General features: G+C 44.8%; 1 protein-coding gene across 3 annotated transcripts in view; it reads right to left on the bottom strand.

The window, feature by feature from the left end:
- The window catches only part of LOC137427602 (C-Jun-amino-terminal kinase-interacting protein 4), a 229,969-nt gene that overhangs the window by 149,202 nt on the left and 63,980 nt on the right, over positions 1 to 16,787 (bottom strand). For all 3 annotated transcript variants that reach the window (XR_013623219.1, XM_078776573.1, XM_068117245.2), the window contains exons 3-4: positions 15,991 to 16,111; positions 1,962 to 2,032 (exon numbers count right to left, since the gene is read on the bottom strand). Coding sequence is in view for 2 of the 3 variants with exons in the window: in XM_078776573.1 (XP_078632699.1) it covers positions 1,962 to 2,032; positions 15,991 to 16,111 (192 nt within the window). In the remaining variant the exon portion in view is untranslated. The remainder of the gene's footprint in view (positions 1 to 1,961; positions 2,033 to 15,990; positions 16,112 to 16,787) is intronic.

Here is a 16,787-nt window from a genome sequence, read left to right on the forward strand (position 1 = left end):
TCCAAAGAATTTGAAATCAATCATTCGACTGTCCGGAAGATCATCTACAAGTGGAGAAGATTCCAAACAACTGCCAACTTGTTCAAGCCAGGCCGCCCCAGCAAGTTCAGCCCAAGAGCAGACCGCAAGATGTTGAAGGAAGTCTCGAAGAACACCAGAATGTCATCACGGGACCTACAGGTAGCTCTTGCCACTGTTGATGTCAAAGTGCATGAGTCCACCATTAGAAAGAGGCTGCACAAATTTGATCTACATTGGAGGTGTGCCAGGAGGAAACCTTTGCTGTCCAGAAAGAACATCAGGGCAAGACTAAAGTTTGCCAATAAACACCTAGGCAAAGACCAGCACTTCTGGAACAATGTGCTCTGGACAGATGAGTGAAAGGTAGAGCTATTTCGCCACAGTACCAGAAGACGTGTTTGGTGATAAAAAAAAAAAAAAAACCTTTAGAGGCCATTTTTCCCCGCGAAGCGGGGGTTGGCCTTGGTCGAGCCTTGGTTGGCCTTGGTTGTTGTTGTTTTTTTTGGGCCCCCTTTTTTTGAAGCAATGTTTTTCGGCCGGATGCCCTTCCTGCCGCCAACCCTTTTTGTCGCCTTTTTACGACAAGCAGGGAATTACCAGTGAACTGGTACTCAATTAGCCGACCTCGGAAGGATGACAGGCTGAGTCAACCCCCCTGGCGTTAATTCAGCGATCGATCGGGATTCAAACCCAGGATCCTAGGATCCTAAGCTGGCACCCTAGCCGCTAGCCCAACACCAGGCTGTTTTCATGTTTGGTGAAACATCATTTGATGTTTGGTGAAAACCAAAGACAGCATTTGACCACAAGAACCTGATACCAACTGGAAAGCATGGCGGTGGAAATATTATGGTTTGGGGCGGCTTTGCTGCATCAGGGCCTGGGCAGATCACCATTATAGAATCCACGATGAATTCTTCATTGTACCAGAGGGTGCTTGAGGATAATGTGAGGCCATCTGTCGGAAAGTTGAAGCTCAACCGAAGGTGGACCTTGCAACATGACAATGACCCTAAACATACCAGTAAATCCACCAAGGAATGGCTGAAAATAAAGAAATGGAGGGTTCTGGAATGGCCAAGTCAAAGCCCGGATCTAAATCCCATCGAGATGTTGTGGGGGGATTTGAAACGAGCTGTGCATGCAAGAAACCCCTCAAACATCGCACAGCTGAAAGAATTCTGCATTGAGGAGTGGCCAAACATTTCTCCCAGTCGGTCAGAGACTGGTGGACAGTTATAAGAAACGCCTACTTGAGGTTGTTTCTGCCAAAGGGGGCAATACCACCTATTCGAGCCAAGGGTGTATTTACTTTTTCCACATGCGAAATTTGCATTTATGTTTATTTAAATTATACAATGGACTACAAAATGTTTCATGATATTTGTTATATTATATCACCTTTATCTATCAATATTTTTGAAATGAAGATCAAATAGCTGTATGTTGAAATATGTTGAAAAAGTCAAAACTTTACATGGGGTGTACTTACTTTTTCACGTGACTATGTGGATAGCAAAACATTTTTTTCATTTCAACAATTTTATGGAAGATATGGTGCATTGTTTGAGGAAAGTGCAAGTGTGCCGATATTTTTGGCCACGACTGTATGCGGTTCGAACAAAATGGTGGAGATTTGTTTTTGAAGCCCCTACCAGAACAGGTGTAGCCAATCCCTCAATGGGGGTAGCCAGACCCATGAACGGACAGACACACTGGAGGAGAGTATTATAGTGATGAACGGACAGACATCGGACAGACACACTGGAGGAGGGTATTATAGTGATAGTAGGATGTCCACCCAAAGATGCATGAACACAAAAAACATGCATACCTACGGAGCAGTGGGTAGGCTACAAAGAATACAACTCAAAAAGGACCAAATGAAAAATATAATTATGCCTGGAGCAGATCAAATCATGTCCAAACCATGCACTCACCTCCGTGTGCCGCAGGTAAAGAGAACTGTAATCTTTCTTCAATTCAGCCTCTCGTTCTTCGAGTCGAATTACTGTTCCAAATAGAAAATGGCAAGGATTGTGAACAAGGAAGGTGGTACAACATTCGTGTTTTTTATCAATTCAAATGGTTTTGTTGTCACACTATCTTGTTCCTCGAGCATTGTAAAAGGATATATAAAGTACCAAGGTGGATAAAGATGCTTTGAATAACCTTCCTGGAAGATGATAGGCAAGAACTACTAACCAAAAGACATTTGCTTGAAACAATAACATATGTTTTTAAAGTAAATTAAGAATTAAAGGCCAACTAAGAGTTTTCACATAATTTATGCACAACATAGTACCAACTATAACTTTGAGCACAACAACTAACATGGTCAAGAGAAACATTGATAACCAATCATTTGTATGCTATAACTGCCCTCCAGCAAACATGTCACTTTGCTTCTTTGCTTTGCTGCTCCCAAGTGACGTCAATGATGGAAGATAAATGTAGATGAGTAAGAGCAAGTACGGGACATGGAAGTCTGGAAACCCCCAATTTACAAGAATCCTTTTGTTGCATTTGTTAAAGCAATGAAAGCTGGATTATAGAAATAGAGTTTATATGGTGTTAAAAGCAGTCAACTGACAAGAAGGGAGTGGAAGAAGGGGGGAGGGGAGGCGGACCAGAAGCAAACCTTGAGGGAGATAGAGCTGGAAGTGATCCCATTATTCTTTTACTGTTGCTATTTAGTAAATAATTAGTTTTATGTCGTTTTATACAAGAATCGCTTTTCACACAACACTGGCAATGGAGATATAATTCCAAAAGGTACAAAAACCACCAGGAAAATTTCTGCACCATTTTGACGAATAGCCAATATAAGGTAGTGTCAATGGAATGCTTTTTAAAAGTAGCTAGAGGTGAATAACCTCATCAAAATGTCGAATGGGAGGAAACATGTTCCACCTGCTCTAATTCAAGAATGGAAGGGCAGAATATTCATAACAATGAAGCAAGGGGACACTTTTCCATCCAAGTTTCCCATAATAAGCACAACTGAAACCGCATCAAATCAAGACAGACAATTTGTTGAATCTGCTTCTGAACCATTAAAAAGGAGCAGACATGGTGCAGGTAAATTTAATTTGATATATTAAAACTTTGAAACTTAATCATCTGAGAATAATCACCCGGGATGTGCATGAAAAGTCACATATATGTATATATATATATATATGTATGTATATGTATATATTGTTGCGGTTCTGAAATGTACATATTTGATTAATAAAGGTTAAAGGTTTTGCCCCCATAGTTAGTCCACATGCAACAAGTAGGCCACCTTAGAACGTTAGTTATTTCATAGTATATGTGAGATAAGGACATTCCCAATAGTGATACCTGCGTTGTGTAAAATAAATAAATAAGAGTAGGCCCCGTTCATTTTGCAGGCCCCATTCTGCACCGCATTCCCCATTGCGCCCATCCAGTCTGCACCCCATTGCCCCTCGCCTTAGGAGGCTGAAACCAGCCAATGCCACGAGGTAAGGCCTGAAAAAGGGGCGGAGCGTGAGGTTGGGGGTGTGGCCACGTGAAGCACACATCAAGGGCGGAGCCGGTAAGACCCCAACAACCAACCAGGGCTCCGTGGGCATGGCCTAAGGGGCGTGGTGAGAGCGCGTCTGGCAAATTCCACAGGGTTCGCTGGGTGGGGCAAAATAACTGCGCTCACAAAGCCCTTCCAGAGGACTTATGCGGTTGGAGAGGACCGTGCGGAGAGGACTGATGAGCAAGGGGCTTTGTAAGAGGACTATTGCGGTTTATGAGCACTTGAGGATATTTGCGCTTTACAAAGGACTTGCACGATTGCGCTTTGATCAAGGGGACTGTCATGTTTGGCATTGATTGCAAGAACTCGTTGGGGGTTTGGCTTTGGGCTTGCTGGGAGCGCATATAAAGCGGCGCCGGTATTCCTATTACGCACGTGGCCGTGAGCCGCGAAGTAACTGCTAGCACAGCCTACCGATTCCCCCCATATAATTGTCCGATTCGCGCCAACGACACGCGGAGAGCTTGCCTGCCGTCTACCATCTTCTTCGTGGTACGAGTCGGGGACCGGAGCGAGCCGTGGACGCCATCCCTGGACCTTCAACCCCGACCATCTGCATCCCCGTGTGAGTGTGTGTGCGGGCCCGTTTGTCTGGGGATAAGTATAAGACTGTTATTAAGGCTGCCCTGTGTATTCTGTACTTCTCCTTCGTCCTGTGTAAATAATTAATAAATCAATTGTTCTTCCTTTTTTCCTCTTGATTCGACCGTTTTAGTGATTTCCCCATTGGGTAAACGTGGCACGATTAGGAACCTCTCCAATCGGGTTAGTTCCTGTTAACGGCCCGAATCGCGGCTCGCTATCGCTCGGCGTGTCCACTAAAACCGTGGTTCGGGTGGGGTTATTTCCTTGCTTCATGGCCGGTGTTAGTAATTAGGTAATAAGAATTCGGCTTACAACCCTATTTAACGCCGTCCGGAAGGAACATCATAGCCCCGGATCGCGTCGGCTAGATAAAAGACAAGGGGATTAATCCCCCCTTGGTAAGGGGAAGGCCGACGTTTGAGATCCGCAACAATTGGTGTCAAGAGTGGGATTGGACCCGAAGTGCGCCAAACGCACTCAAAATTACGAGCGGCCGAAATTTTATTAGAAACCAAAATTGAATCGTGCCATGGATAACCAAGGCGGTCGGATGCCGGTGGGGGTAAATGAGGAAGATGAGGAGGTAGAGTCGACCCAGGACCACCGGGAAGAAGTAGAGGAAATGGAGGATGCAATTAATGAGGGTGCAGCAGTAGAAGTAGCAGGCGAAGAAAATGGCGGCGCCTCGCACATGGCGACGAGGGCCGTGCCCGCTGCGCAAAGGGGGGGGGGGGGGGGTAGTAGATGTGCAGGCCTTCATGGTGCAGATACAGGCAGCCATAAAAATGGGGGGGGGGGGCAAATTAGAAAGACAAATGAAAGAAATGAAAGACGGGATGAGTAATATGGGAAATCAAATTGGGGGATTAGAAAGCAAAATGGGGGGCCAAATGAAGGAAATGGGGGACCAATTGAAGGACATGGGTGGCCAAATGGGAGAAATGAACAAGGGGTTAACGGGGTTGGAAAACAGGATGGGCTCCCAAGAGAATCGAATGAAAGGGATGAAAGACGGGTTAAAAGGGTGTGGTAACAGAATAGGTGGCCAAATAAAAAAAATGGGGAAAGAAATAGAGCGCAGGTCAAGCGGGAAGGTCGCATTGGTACGCGACGAGGTAGCGCGACTCGAGGAACGCGGAGAAAGCGAGGTTGAGCCAAGCACAGCCGGGTGGACCGGGGTAGAAATAGCGACACGGGGTATAGAAAAGCCGACGGCCGCTGAATTGGAAAATTTTATTTTATGTGTGCCAGCGGCCGTCGAGCTTAATAAAGAAAAAGACATGTGTGTAATGGAAATTGGGGTTGAGGAGACGGCAGACTTAGAAAAGCAATCGCGGGAGGAAGAAATGGAATATGTACAAAGTCTGCATTCGCATTGTGACGTCGTGCTTCTTAACCAAAATGAAAGCTTGCAGATGCGGTTAGAGGAGAAGAGAATCCTGAAGGTAAGTCGGACTGTGTATGGCTTGAAAAGGTTTGGCGTACCAACTTCTAATTTGGTGTGTGGGTGTATCTCGGCATAAGGAAGAACGCTATTGAAAATTGGGTCGCCACGTCAAAATCCAAGATGGCCGCCACCACATATATGTCTGAAACTTGTGAGCGAAACATCTCGAAAAATAAGCGAAGTACCAACTTCTAATCTGGTGTGTGGGTGTATCTAGGCACAAGCAAGAACGCTGTTTAAAATTGGGTCGCCACGTCAAAATCCAAGATGGCCGCCACCATGTATGTCTGAACCTTGTGAGATGAATATCTTGAAAAATAAGCGAAGTACCAACTTCTAATTTGGTGTGTGGGTGTATCTCGGCATAAGGAAGAACGCTATTGTAAATTGGGTCGCCACATCAAAATCCAAGATGGCCGCCTCCATGTATGTCTGAACCTTGTGAGCCAAATATCATATCATAGCATGTTTTCTGCGTCTTCCACTTTGTCAACTCACATCACTCCCCCGACCTAGATACACCCACACACCAGATTAGAAGTTGGTACTTCGCTTATTTTTCAAGATATTCATCTCACAAGGTTAAGACATACATGGCATCAGACATACATGGTGGCGGCCATCTTGGATTTTGACGTGGGTTGCACCCACACACCAAATTCGAATGCAGTCCTTCGCTTACGCACGCACGCAAACACGCACGCCCGCATGCACACATGCACGCACGGACACACGGACGGAGGGGAAAGCCATAGTCCCCCTTTCGCTACGCTGTGCGACGGGGGACAACTAGCCAGGGCGGGCTAGGATAAATGTTAGGGATCTAGAAAGATGACCATAGGAGATTGAGATGTAAGTAGAGACATTATCCAAGTAGTGGGGACGTAGAGAGATTAGGTGGATGTTAATGACGAGGGAGTGCTTAGTGTAAGGGAAATGCTTAGTTAGTGTAAGGGAAGACGGGAAGCACGAGTATTAGGGGGAAATAGTTAGTTAAATGATGCTGTGTGTGTGAGTATGAGGATGCGCTTTAGGCGCAAATGAGGAATTGAGAATGAGAATCTTTGTGGTGAGAGTGAGCAAATGAGGCATTGCTCGAGAATGGTTGTGTGTGTGAGTATGGAATGGAACTTGGTGAAATGAGGCAATGGAACTTGGTGAAATGAGGCAATGGTCTGGGATGACCGAAGGAAGTGTATGGATGGAGTATTGAAGACAGGTGTAAGTGTGTTGAGTGATGGGCTTGCGTGGTGTGCAAGTGTATGGAATAAATGGTGTGGAGTGAGTTGTGTGGAATAAATGGTGTGGAGTAAATGGTGTGTGGAATGAGTGGTGTGGAGTGCATGGTGCAAAGGAGTGGATGGGGGAAGATGGACCCCTTCACGAATACGCGGGGAGGGTAGTTTAAAGTTAGGTAGAGGGAGTAGGTAAATTGTTTGGATATTGACATCTGTGGTGCAGGCAGTAGCAAGTTGTTGCTTCGAGGGGTGCATAAGTGAGTGGAATGGCTGGGCTTGTGGGCTTAATTGGTAAGTATGGTTAAATGAGCACTCCGCCACTGGTAGTCTGTCGGCCAGGTGAGGCCGCAGGTAGGCTCTGGGAGCCAGGTAGCGTTCAAGTAGAGTTCAGCGGGGCCCGAGGATCCGAGAGAAGGACCCGGGTAGCCCAATGCCAGAGAGGGCATCACGGGGTGAGAGAGCCAGGAGGGCCTTCCTCAGTTTAGGGTAGTTGTGAGGAGCTAGGCAAGCTCGGGTGGTGACTTCAGTGGCGGAGGTGCACAGGTAAGTAGGACCTGCTGGTAGAGCCACACGACCCAGCCCCGAAATTGTGCGAAGGCACAGTAGGAAAAATTGGGGGAGTGAGACCCCAAGTTGGAAGAGCACCACAGGATGGTCAATGGGAATTGGTTTTTAGAACCACATAGTTTAAGATGCCAATTGGCAGGGCATGACCCCGGGTAGTGTAAGTGAGTTAATGTCAATTAGAGGATAGCTCGGATCAGAATCTCTTCGCACCATCCGCATCCACTCACCAAGGTGACAGAACTCCACACCAGGTTTTGCAGATGATTTGGAATGAAAGACGCATCATGACGTGGGTGAGACATTGTGTGTATTCCATCCCTTCCTTCTTGGGAGGGATTGGCTAACGAATTCGGAATTAGGTGGAGATATGGGAGACAAAACGGTAGAGATGGAATTTGTAAATTGTGTAAATACGGGGAGGGGCAAGGGTAGTGTAGGTTGCCATTGGGGGTGACGAACGGCTTGGGACAAGCTTTCTCCGCTCGCTCTCCCGCGCCCCTCCCGTCGCATTACCTTGTTTTGACGTGTACCCTTGCGCCCTTTCCCCCGCTAACCTCTGTTTTGTCTTTCCTCCCCACCCATGGACCCATTACCTTTTGTTGAGGGGAGTGTGCAGGTACCCTGAGCTGTGCGGCTGCACCTTTGCACTGCACCCTGCTGCCTGTTGCCTGCACCGGTACACCATATGGACCACACGTTCTGTGGCCTGGCACCTTTGCTTGGGCAGACAATCGCGGCAAACGTTATCTTGCCCTGCGGACCACTGTGTTTTTAAGTGGCCTTGATGCCATGCAGTCGGACCACCTAAGTTGGCCCTGCTGGCCGAAATAAAAAGCAGACACGGTTTGTGCACTTTTTATTAAATTCCTTTGGTGTGTCAGGAAAAGAAGACGTTAAGTTTGATGATGGCACACCGAAGATGAAGTAAGAAGACGTCGCAGCCCAGCAGCCAGCCAAGCACAAGGCATCATTGATTAATTTGAAATGTTTTTTGTGCATTTTGATGATTGTGCATTTTTGTGCTTTTTGTGCATTTTTTTAAATTTTTGTGCATATGGGTGTATGGTGTATTGGTGCAGTGCATTGCATTCGGTGTTTCCTCTGCTCAAAATTTCTTCTCTCTCCCACAAAAGACAGGTCCTGGGTTGTAGTATCGTAAATAAGTAGTAGTCTTGTAAATAACATGCTCCCCACCGGCTTTATGTATAGTTTGCGAATTCTTTCCGTAATTCGGTCAATTGTAGGTGTGAGTCATTTAGTTCGTACACAACGCAGTAGGTGGGACATATCTAGTGTTTAAAACTGTCACACACAGGGTATTAGGTTAAAAGTAGAGGGAAACTACACCTAAGTGTCACACTAATTGTTAAAAAGTAATCCTGACCCTTGTATCAGAACCGGTCGGGCTCACTGGTGTGTGGGTTCGGCTCGGGAACGAGCCTGGCGAAGGAGGGGTGCAGTGTTACGGTTCTGAGAAAATGTACATATTTGATTAATAAAGGTTAAAGGTTTGCCCCCATAGTTAGTCCACAAGCAACACGTAGGTCACCTTAGAACATTAGTTATTTCTTAGTATATGTGAGATAAGGCCATTTCCAATAGTGATACCTGCGTTGTGTAAAAGAAATAAAATAAGAGTAGGCCCCGTTCATTTTACAGCCCACCCTCCAATAAACCTCAGTGCGCACCATCCAGTCTGCGCCCCATTCCCCATTGCGCCCATCCAGTCTGCACCCCATTGCCCCTCGCATTACGATGCTCAAACCAGCCCAAATGCCACGAGGTAAGGCCTGGAAAAGGGGCGGAGCGCGAGGTCGGGGGTGTGGCCACCTCAAGCAGACATTAAGGGCAGAGCCGGTAAGACCCCAACAACCAACCAGGGCTCAGTGGGCATGGCCTAAAGGGCGTGGTGAGAGCGCGTCTGGCAAATTCCAGAGGGTTCGCTGGGCGGCGCTATATAACTGCGCTCACAAAGCCCTTCCACAGGACTTATGCGGTTGGAGAGGACTGTGCGGAGAGGACTGATGAGCGAGAGGCTTTGTAAGAGGACTATTGTGGTTTATGAGCACTTGAGGATATTTGCGCTTTACAAAAGACTTGCACGATTGCACTTTGATCAAGAGGACTGTCACGTTTGGCATTGATTGCAAGAACTCGTTGGGGGGTTTGGCTTTGGGCTTGCTGGGAGCGCATATAAAGCGCCGGTATTCCTATTACGCACGTGGCCGTGAGCCGCGAAGTAATCGCTAGCCCAGCCTACCGATTCCCCCCATATAATTGTCTGATTCGCGCCAACGACACGCGGAGAGCTTTCCTGCCGTCTACCATCTTCTTCGTGGTACGAGTCAGGGACCAGAGTGAGCCGTGGACGGCATTCCTGGACCTTCAACCCCGACCATCTATACACAAAGAATTAAGTTAAGCACCCCTACACAACGAATTAAGGTAAGCACCCCCTAATATATATTCTTTGTGTATATGTATACATTGGCATATATTCTAAGGTATGTGAGATCAAATAATGATTGGTATGACATTAGCAATTATCCATTGATGAAATTGAGTGATCAAAGTGAAAAAAAGTGATTGGTTGAGTCAGTGATCCGATCACGTGGGTCCTACACACGTTATTGACGCAAAGATCGCTAGAGGTCTTCTCAGAACAATGACTGTACGTTAGAAAACATAAACGTCATCCACACTGTCCGTGATGGACCTATAGCTCCATACTTAAATTGAGGTGAAAATATGCCTAAAATTCCCAAAAAATTTCACCTTAAATTATTCAGAATAAAATATTGAAAACGGCATGATTGTTATGTTTTTATGTGACCATAATATCACTTCTCCAGAAAATATAGCAATATCATGGGTATATTACACTGTTTTGACGACAACAAACTTGTAATGTGCGAGGTTGTAAAAAAACGGGGGGGGGGGGGGGTGCTTAACTTAATTCTTTGTGTATACATCCTCGTGTGAGTGTGTGTGTGTGCGGGCCCGTTTGTCTGGGGATAAGTATAAGACTGTTATTAAGGCTGCCCTGTGTATTCTGTACTTCTCCTTCTTCCTGTGTAAATAATTAATAAATCAATTGTTCTTCCTTTTTTCCTCTTGATTCGACCGTTTTAGTGATTTCTCCATTGGGTAAACGTGGCACGATTAGGAACCGCTCCAATCGGGTTAGTTCCTGTTAATGGCCCGAATCGCGGCTCGCTATCGCTCGGCGTGTCCACTAAAACCGTGGTTCGGGTGGGGTTATTTCCTAGCTTCCCGGGAGGCACTGGTAATTAGGTAATAGGACTAATTCAGCCTACCACCCTATTCAGCGCTGACCGGAAGAAACGCAATAGCTCCGGTTCGCGTCGGAATATTTTTTTTGTGGGGGTGAACTTACTTTTCAAGATGTCTTCGAACCAAAAGTTCATTGGAATTATGTTGAAATTATTCTAGATTTTGTTAATGTGACCTTCAAAAGAAAAAAACCACATTTGACATTTCTGGACAAATAAATTGATCCTTGAAAGTGATGTAAACTGATATCGAACTCAATTCATGGACAGTACTGTGTTAAACTTCTGTACGTTTTCCAGAAGTATCTCTTTATTTTGCACATTAGCCAATTTTTTTTTTTACAAAAACAAAAGTTAAATTACGACTGGGATTATGGACAGTAGAATTACAGTTCAGTACTTCGTGTAACCCCCACGAGCATTCAGGAGAGCACGTACACGTTGAGGCATGCTGTTCACGAGATTTGCCAAGGTTTGGACAGGAATCGCTTGCCATGCAGTGACAATAGCCTGCTGCAATTCACGCACAGAGGTCGGCTGCTGGTCCAAGTGGTCGATTTGACACGTTAATTCTGCCCACAAGTTCTCTATCGGATTCATATCCGGGGACATGGCAGGCCACTCCATATGCTCTACACCACGGTCAGCAAGAAAGTGTTGGATCATGCGAGCACGATGAGGCCGTGCATTGTCATCTTGGAAGGCAAAGTTTCCTCGAAAGGCTGCACTAGCAAATGGAAGCAATGTTTCTTCCAGAATTGCCCTGTACTTGAACTGGTTCAGGTTTCCATTCAGAACAACCAGGTCAGTTTTGCCCCCTGCATGAAAAGCAGCCTAAACGGTCACCCCACCACCTCCAGCTTGGACTCTTGGCACCATACCATCTTTGTTGTAGGCTTCATGCACTTGTCTGCGCACTCGGACGCGGCCATCTTGACGATAGACCAGAAATCTGGACTCGTCACTGAAGATCACATGATTCCAGTGTCCTGGCTGCCATTGACGGTGCGCTCTGGCCCACTGCAATCGGCGCTGGCGGTGTTGTCTGGTCAGGCATGGCTTTCGCAGGGGACGCCTGGCACGATAGTCTGCTTGAACCAGTCGTTGGTTGACTAGCCTTCTGGATACAGGCACATTTATCAGTTGCTGCCACTCAGCCCTAAGCCGATTAGCTGACTTGGTACGGCCATTGCGGACTAACCGGTGCAGCTGGCAATCATCCCTCCTTGTGGTTCTGCGGGGACGTCCTGGCCTCGGTATTGGAGTAGGGACACCCCTCTGAGCATTTTGCTTCAGGATCTTTGACACCTGACCTTGAGTGATGCCATACTGCTGAGCAATAGCACGCTGTTTCATGCCGTAATTTCGTAAAGCCACCACTCCATGACAAACAGCATTGTCGAGTTGACGGACCATCTCCAGAGGAAGCGGCTATAACTTTTGGAGACGTGCAGCAGTTCTTTACCACTAATACAGAACGCAACAACCCTTGTATACCCGACTGTGAAGCCAATCATCAAATGCACCTGTCCGTACATTTTGCCACGCCACCTGTGATATAATCCTGTTGTTGACTTCTTGCTGCGACAGACAATCAGTGACATGGTTCTTTTAACAAATAAATCACCAAAGTGTAAAAGAAACTCACCAGATTGATATACTGAGTTAAGAAAGTAACCCCAAGTCAAGAAAAAACAAGTACAAAAAGTTTTAATTAAAACAAAAGCCGCGTCGATGTTACACAATGCCTAGATGCAGCGTTGCCTATAACGTCGATGTTATAGGCACAGGACATTCCTATTGATTCGATTACTTGATGTTATTTTTGTGCAAAGTGAAAATATATCTCGGCAATTTCCCGTGTGTGGCAACGAATTTTTTAATATATCTCGGCATTTTCCCGTCTGTTATTTCAGGCGGTGTATGACTGACCATGCCACGATTTAAAAAATATATATCTCGGCAATTTCCCGTGTGTGGCGACACGTGAACAAAGCTATGCTCCTCTCTCCACATTATTGTGACGACGTATAAATTAAATATTTCATCGTGACGATTGTCATCAAATGGACGAATTTTTTATATATCTCGGCATTTTCCCGTCTGTTATTTCAGGCGGTGTATGACTGACCATGCCGCGATTTAAGCAAAATATATATATATCTCGGCATTTTCCTGTCTGTTATTTCGGGCGGTGTATGACTGACCATGCCGCGATTTAAAAAATATATATATCAATGGACTTGAAGTTACAGGCCTTTGAGAATTCATTTCGGTCTATAAAGGGCAACTTTCATTCGGATTTTCTTCCCGTTTTTTTTCAACCGAGTCTAAAACTATGTTAGCGACTGTGAAAAATGAAATGATATATCGAATTTGATTCGAAATAAAACTGTGTGAGAGAGGAAGACACCACGGGCCTACAAAACAGGCCTCAAAGCTATGCGAGTTAATAAAATGGTGGATATTTGTTTATATGAAGCCTCTTCCAGAATGGGTGGAGCTATGGTTCCCAGAATGGGTGGAGCTTTGAGGTTTTGTCTTCTCTGCAAGAACAAGAAGAACAAGAAGAAGAACAAGAAGAACAACAACAACAGCAGAGTTCACTCTATGAGCAGCGTCTGCGACGCGGCTAAAAAATATTCCATATTAAATGCCAAGTCTGTATATATATATATATATATATATATATATATATATAATTAAAGATCGACGTCCTGAAGCTACGTCCGTGTCTTATTTAATCTAACGATTATATATATATATATATATATACAGTGGTACCTCGGCTTACGAGTTTAATCCGTTCCGTGACGGAGCTCGTAAGCCAAATCGCTCGTAAGTCAAAGCATCAGAGGATGGCACCTGTTGTCATCATATTAAGTGCAAGATGTTCTGCATCGTAAGTTGGTACACCGTGGTCTTTCGGCGGTGTTTAAGCCGGCCGTCTTGGCTTCTGTCACCATTGGCATTGAGTCTTTCGATGTAGGTAGGTCGTTGTGTGCCGGTGCCTTGGCCGAATTCCTTCATTGCTGCATTGTTAGCTCACCTGGTTTTTTATACCACATCTTTGGTTATCGGACCAGCGAATGACGTCATCTCCAAAGTATGGCTTATTCTCACTTGTCTTGGACGATCTTCTACTTCTAGCCTTCCACCGTGCATTTGGTGTCCACTGTACTTACTGTACAGTGCCTGGTAAAATTGATGTAATGGGTTTTTGACCATGAACCGTCATGAACCGTCAACGCCATGAACCGCTAACACTCAAAAGCCCATTTATCGCGCCTTATAAAGCAAAACGCAAACCGAAAGCCATGCCTCTCAAGCGAGGCGTGCTTCCGTGGTCACGTGATCCACAGGTGTAGCTCATTATACCCGCACGCGCGACACGCTTTGGCGGTCACGTGACCAGCCACTCTGGAGGCGGGGATCCCCGCCGATGACGTCACCGGCTGGAGCAAGGAGATTCCTCGCTAATGTATTTCGACGATTGCGTGTTTTATATCCAAGCAGAGATGCTTTCACGGCAAGATAACCACGTGACCGGACCGGAACCGACCGTGACCGGAACTAAGGGGACGACCGGAAAATTCAAAAAAATAAAATTTTTGAGCTCGTACATCGGATCTCGGCTCGTATCCCAAAGCAACAAACCGCCCGAGCGACGGCTCGTATCCCGAAAAACTCGTACGTTGGGGCACTCGTAAGCCGAGGTACCACTGTATATATATATATATATATATATATATATATATATATATATATATATATATATATATATATATATATATATATATATATATATATATATATATATATATATATAAATACACATACACACATATACAAAAGTGCTGGGTGATAACTGCGATGGGCCAATAAAAGATTTGCTATCAGGATAATGATAATGGAAATTGATTCTGGCAATAACTGCTGTGCATGCACACTGCACAGGAGGTAAATCGCACCTTGAACCTGGATATCGACTGTGTATTGGCTGCTTTTAGCGTTTAGTTTCTCTCAAAAGATATACCCGTATTAAATGTGGGGATATAAAATAAAGTGGGTGATACAATATGAAATGCATATTCTCTAATATGTAATTTAAATAGTATTTCATTAATAAGCAATAAACATCAAAACAAACAACGAACTACTCAAGGCGCCAAAACTGGCGATCCAATGGATTGAACTTTGTCTGTGCACGAAGTTAAGCATTCAAGGCAACATCATGTCAAAGATTGAGAAGAGAAGTATCCTCAGTGTTTTGCCACAGAAAGGACAATGCCAACCAGGTCACCTTGTTCTTCACTCCTTTCACCGTCCTTGGTGGACCGAACGGAGCGGGCAACACGATGTCGTGTTTCATTTATTTATTTGTTTATCCCATTTTTGTCACATGGGATTGCTTGGCATTTATTATTCGTGAAGATCCCCATCAAAGGCGTTATTTTAAATGTTCTTCACAAATGTCCCAAGTAGCAAGCAGCTTGCTTGGTGTGTTCCGATGGCAAGCAGCTTTGCTTAGTGTATTCGAAAAGCAAGCAGCTTGTATCGCTTGCCAAGCCAGACGTTCCCTAGCTTATCAACTGCTTTGCAAACTGATCCTCTAGTTCCTGGGCAACCGGAGCAAGCGATTTCGAACAGGCAAAATTAGGTTTGACAAGTCAAGTTGTCAAGTCGTTCCTCAATCATACGGACGGACAGACTGTGAACTAATTGCCAACCCCCGCTTTGTGCTTCACATGCGTGGGGAAATTAAAAGGAAAACCAGAATGGCACTCGGTAGAGCACATACCTCCTCCAGGCTGAACAGTTTAAATTTTGTATCCCACTGATGGGCTGGATCTGGATCCAGACCTGAACCAAACTCTAACCAGCTTGTTATCGTCACCTACCCAACTCATCCACCAAGATTTGTCCGAATCCATCCATATCTGTTTGAAATACTGTATCATGCTCACAAACAGACACAAAACAAACAGGAGTGAACAAACAATCTCCATCCAACTTCGGTGACAGGAATAATGAACTTGGCTCTTTTTAGAGACAATATCTTTGGAAGGTTAACAAACTGACTGTTTTTTTTTCCACATGTCAATTATTATTACTGATTGCTTCATCAGAAATAAGCATTTGAGTGCTCATTAATGTCCTTGGCACAAAAGAAAGAGTCAAGGCATCAAATAATCATGAGCTTTCGATTAAATGATTCCACCTGAGGTTGAACCTACTCCATCCACAAACTACTCATTAATATACTATTTATCAACATCTCACTCTGATCTGCAGCATTTTTGCCACGAAGTTCAAACTGTCGAAGCTGTAGTTGTGACGTCTCCAAACGGGAAAGCAAATCATGGCGCTCCTGCTCAAGTGCATCTTCATACTCGATATACTTCTGCAAGGATACACAGTGCATGTTGTGTTCTCGTCTGACCTTTATATACATAGGAACCACTAATAATCATTGGTGGTCCTCAGTCTCGGTCTCAGTCTCAATTTCAAATCCTCAGTCTCAGGTTTGGGTCACAGCAAGGCCAATAATAGGCCATGCTATGACCCAAACCTGAGACTGAAGGTTTCTGAGTTCAAGAAGTGCTAACTTCCAAAATAAATCAAAACTCCGATACTCATGTGTGCAGGTGTAACTCCGCACTCTGTTTCTATGCAATGCTGCTCGTTTTCTTACATGCAATGAGAAATTAATGTATGCTTGTAGGCAAAACCGTATTGATCAAGAAAAATGCACTGCCTTGTTAAAGTGCTGCATAATACATGAGAGCTACTTGATGAATAATAAATGTGCAACCTTTTCAAGTGCAAATGTCACCTCTTCATGCAAGCGATGCATTAAAAAAAGGAAAATGGAACCAATTACAAATATAAATATATATATATATTTATTATATATATATATATATATATATATATATATATATATATATATATATATATATATATATATATAGATATTGTCCTGTCCGTACCGATAAAGACCGGTCTCGGACGGATTGCCGATCGAGCTTAACACTCCAAGACGTTCAGTCCAAATATAGCGGAGTTAATACACACGT

The sequence above is a fragment of the Myxine glutinosa genome, chromosome 1 (assembly GCF_964187855.1).
Source record: "Myxine glutinosa chromosome 1, kmMyxGlut1.1, whole genome shotgun sequence".
Lineage (NCBI taxonomy): Eukaryota > Metazoa > Chordata > Myxini > Myxiniformes > Myxinidae > Myxine > Myxine glutinosa.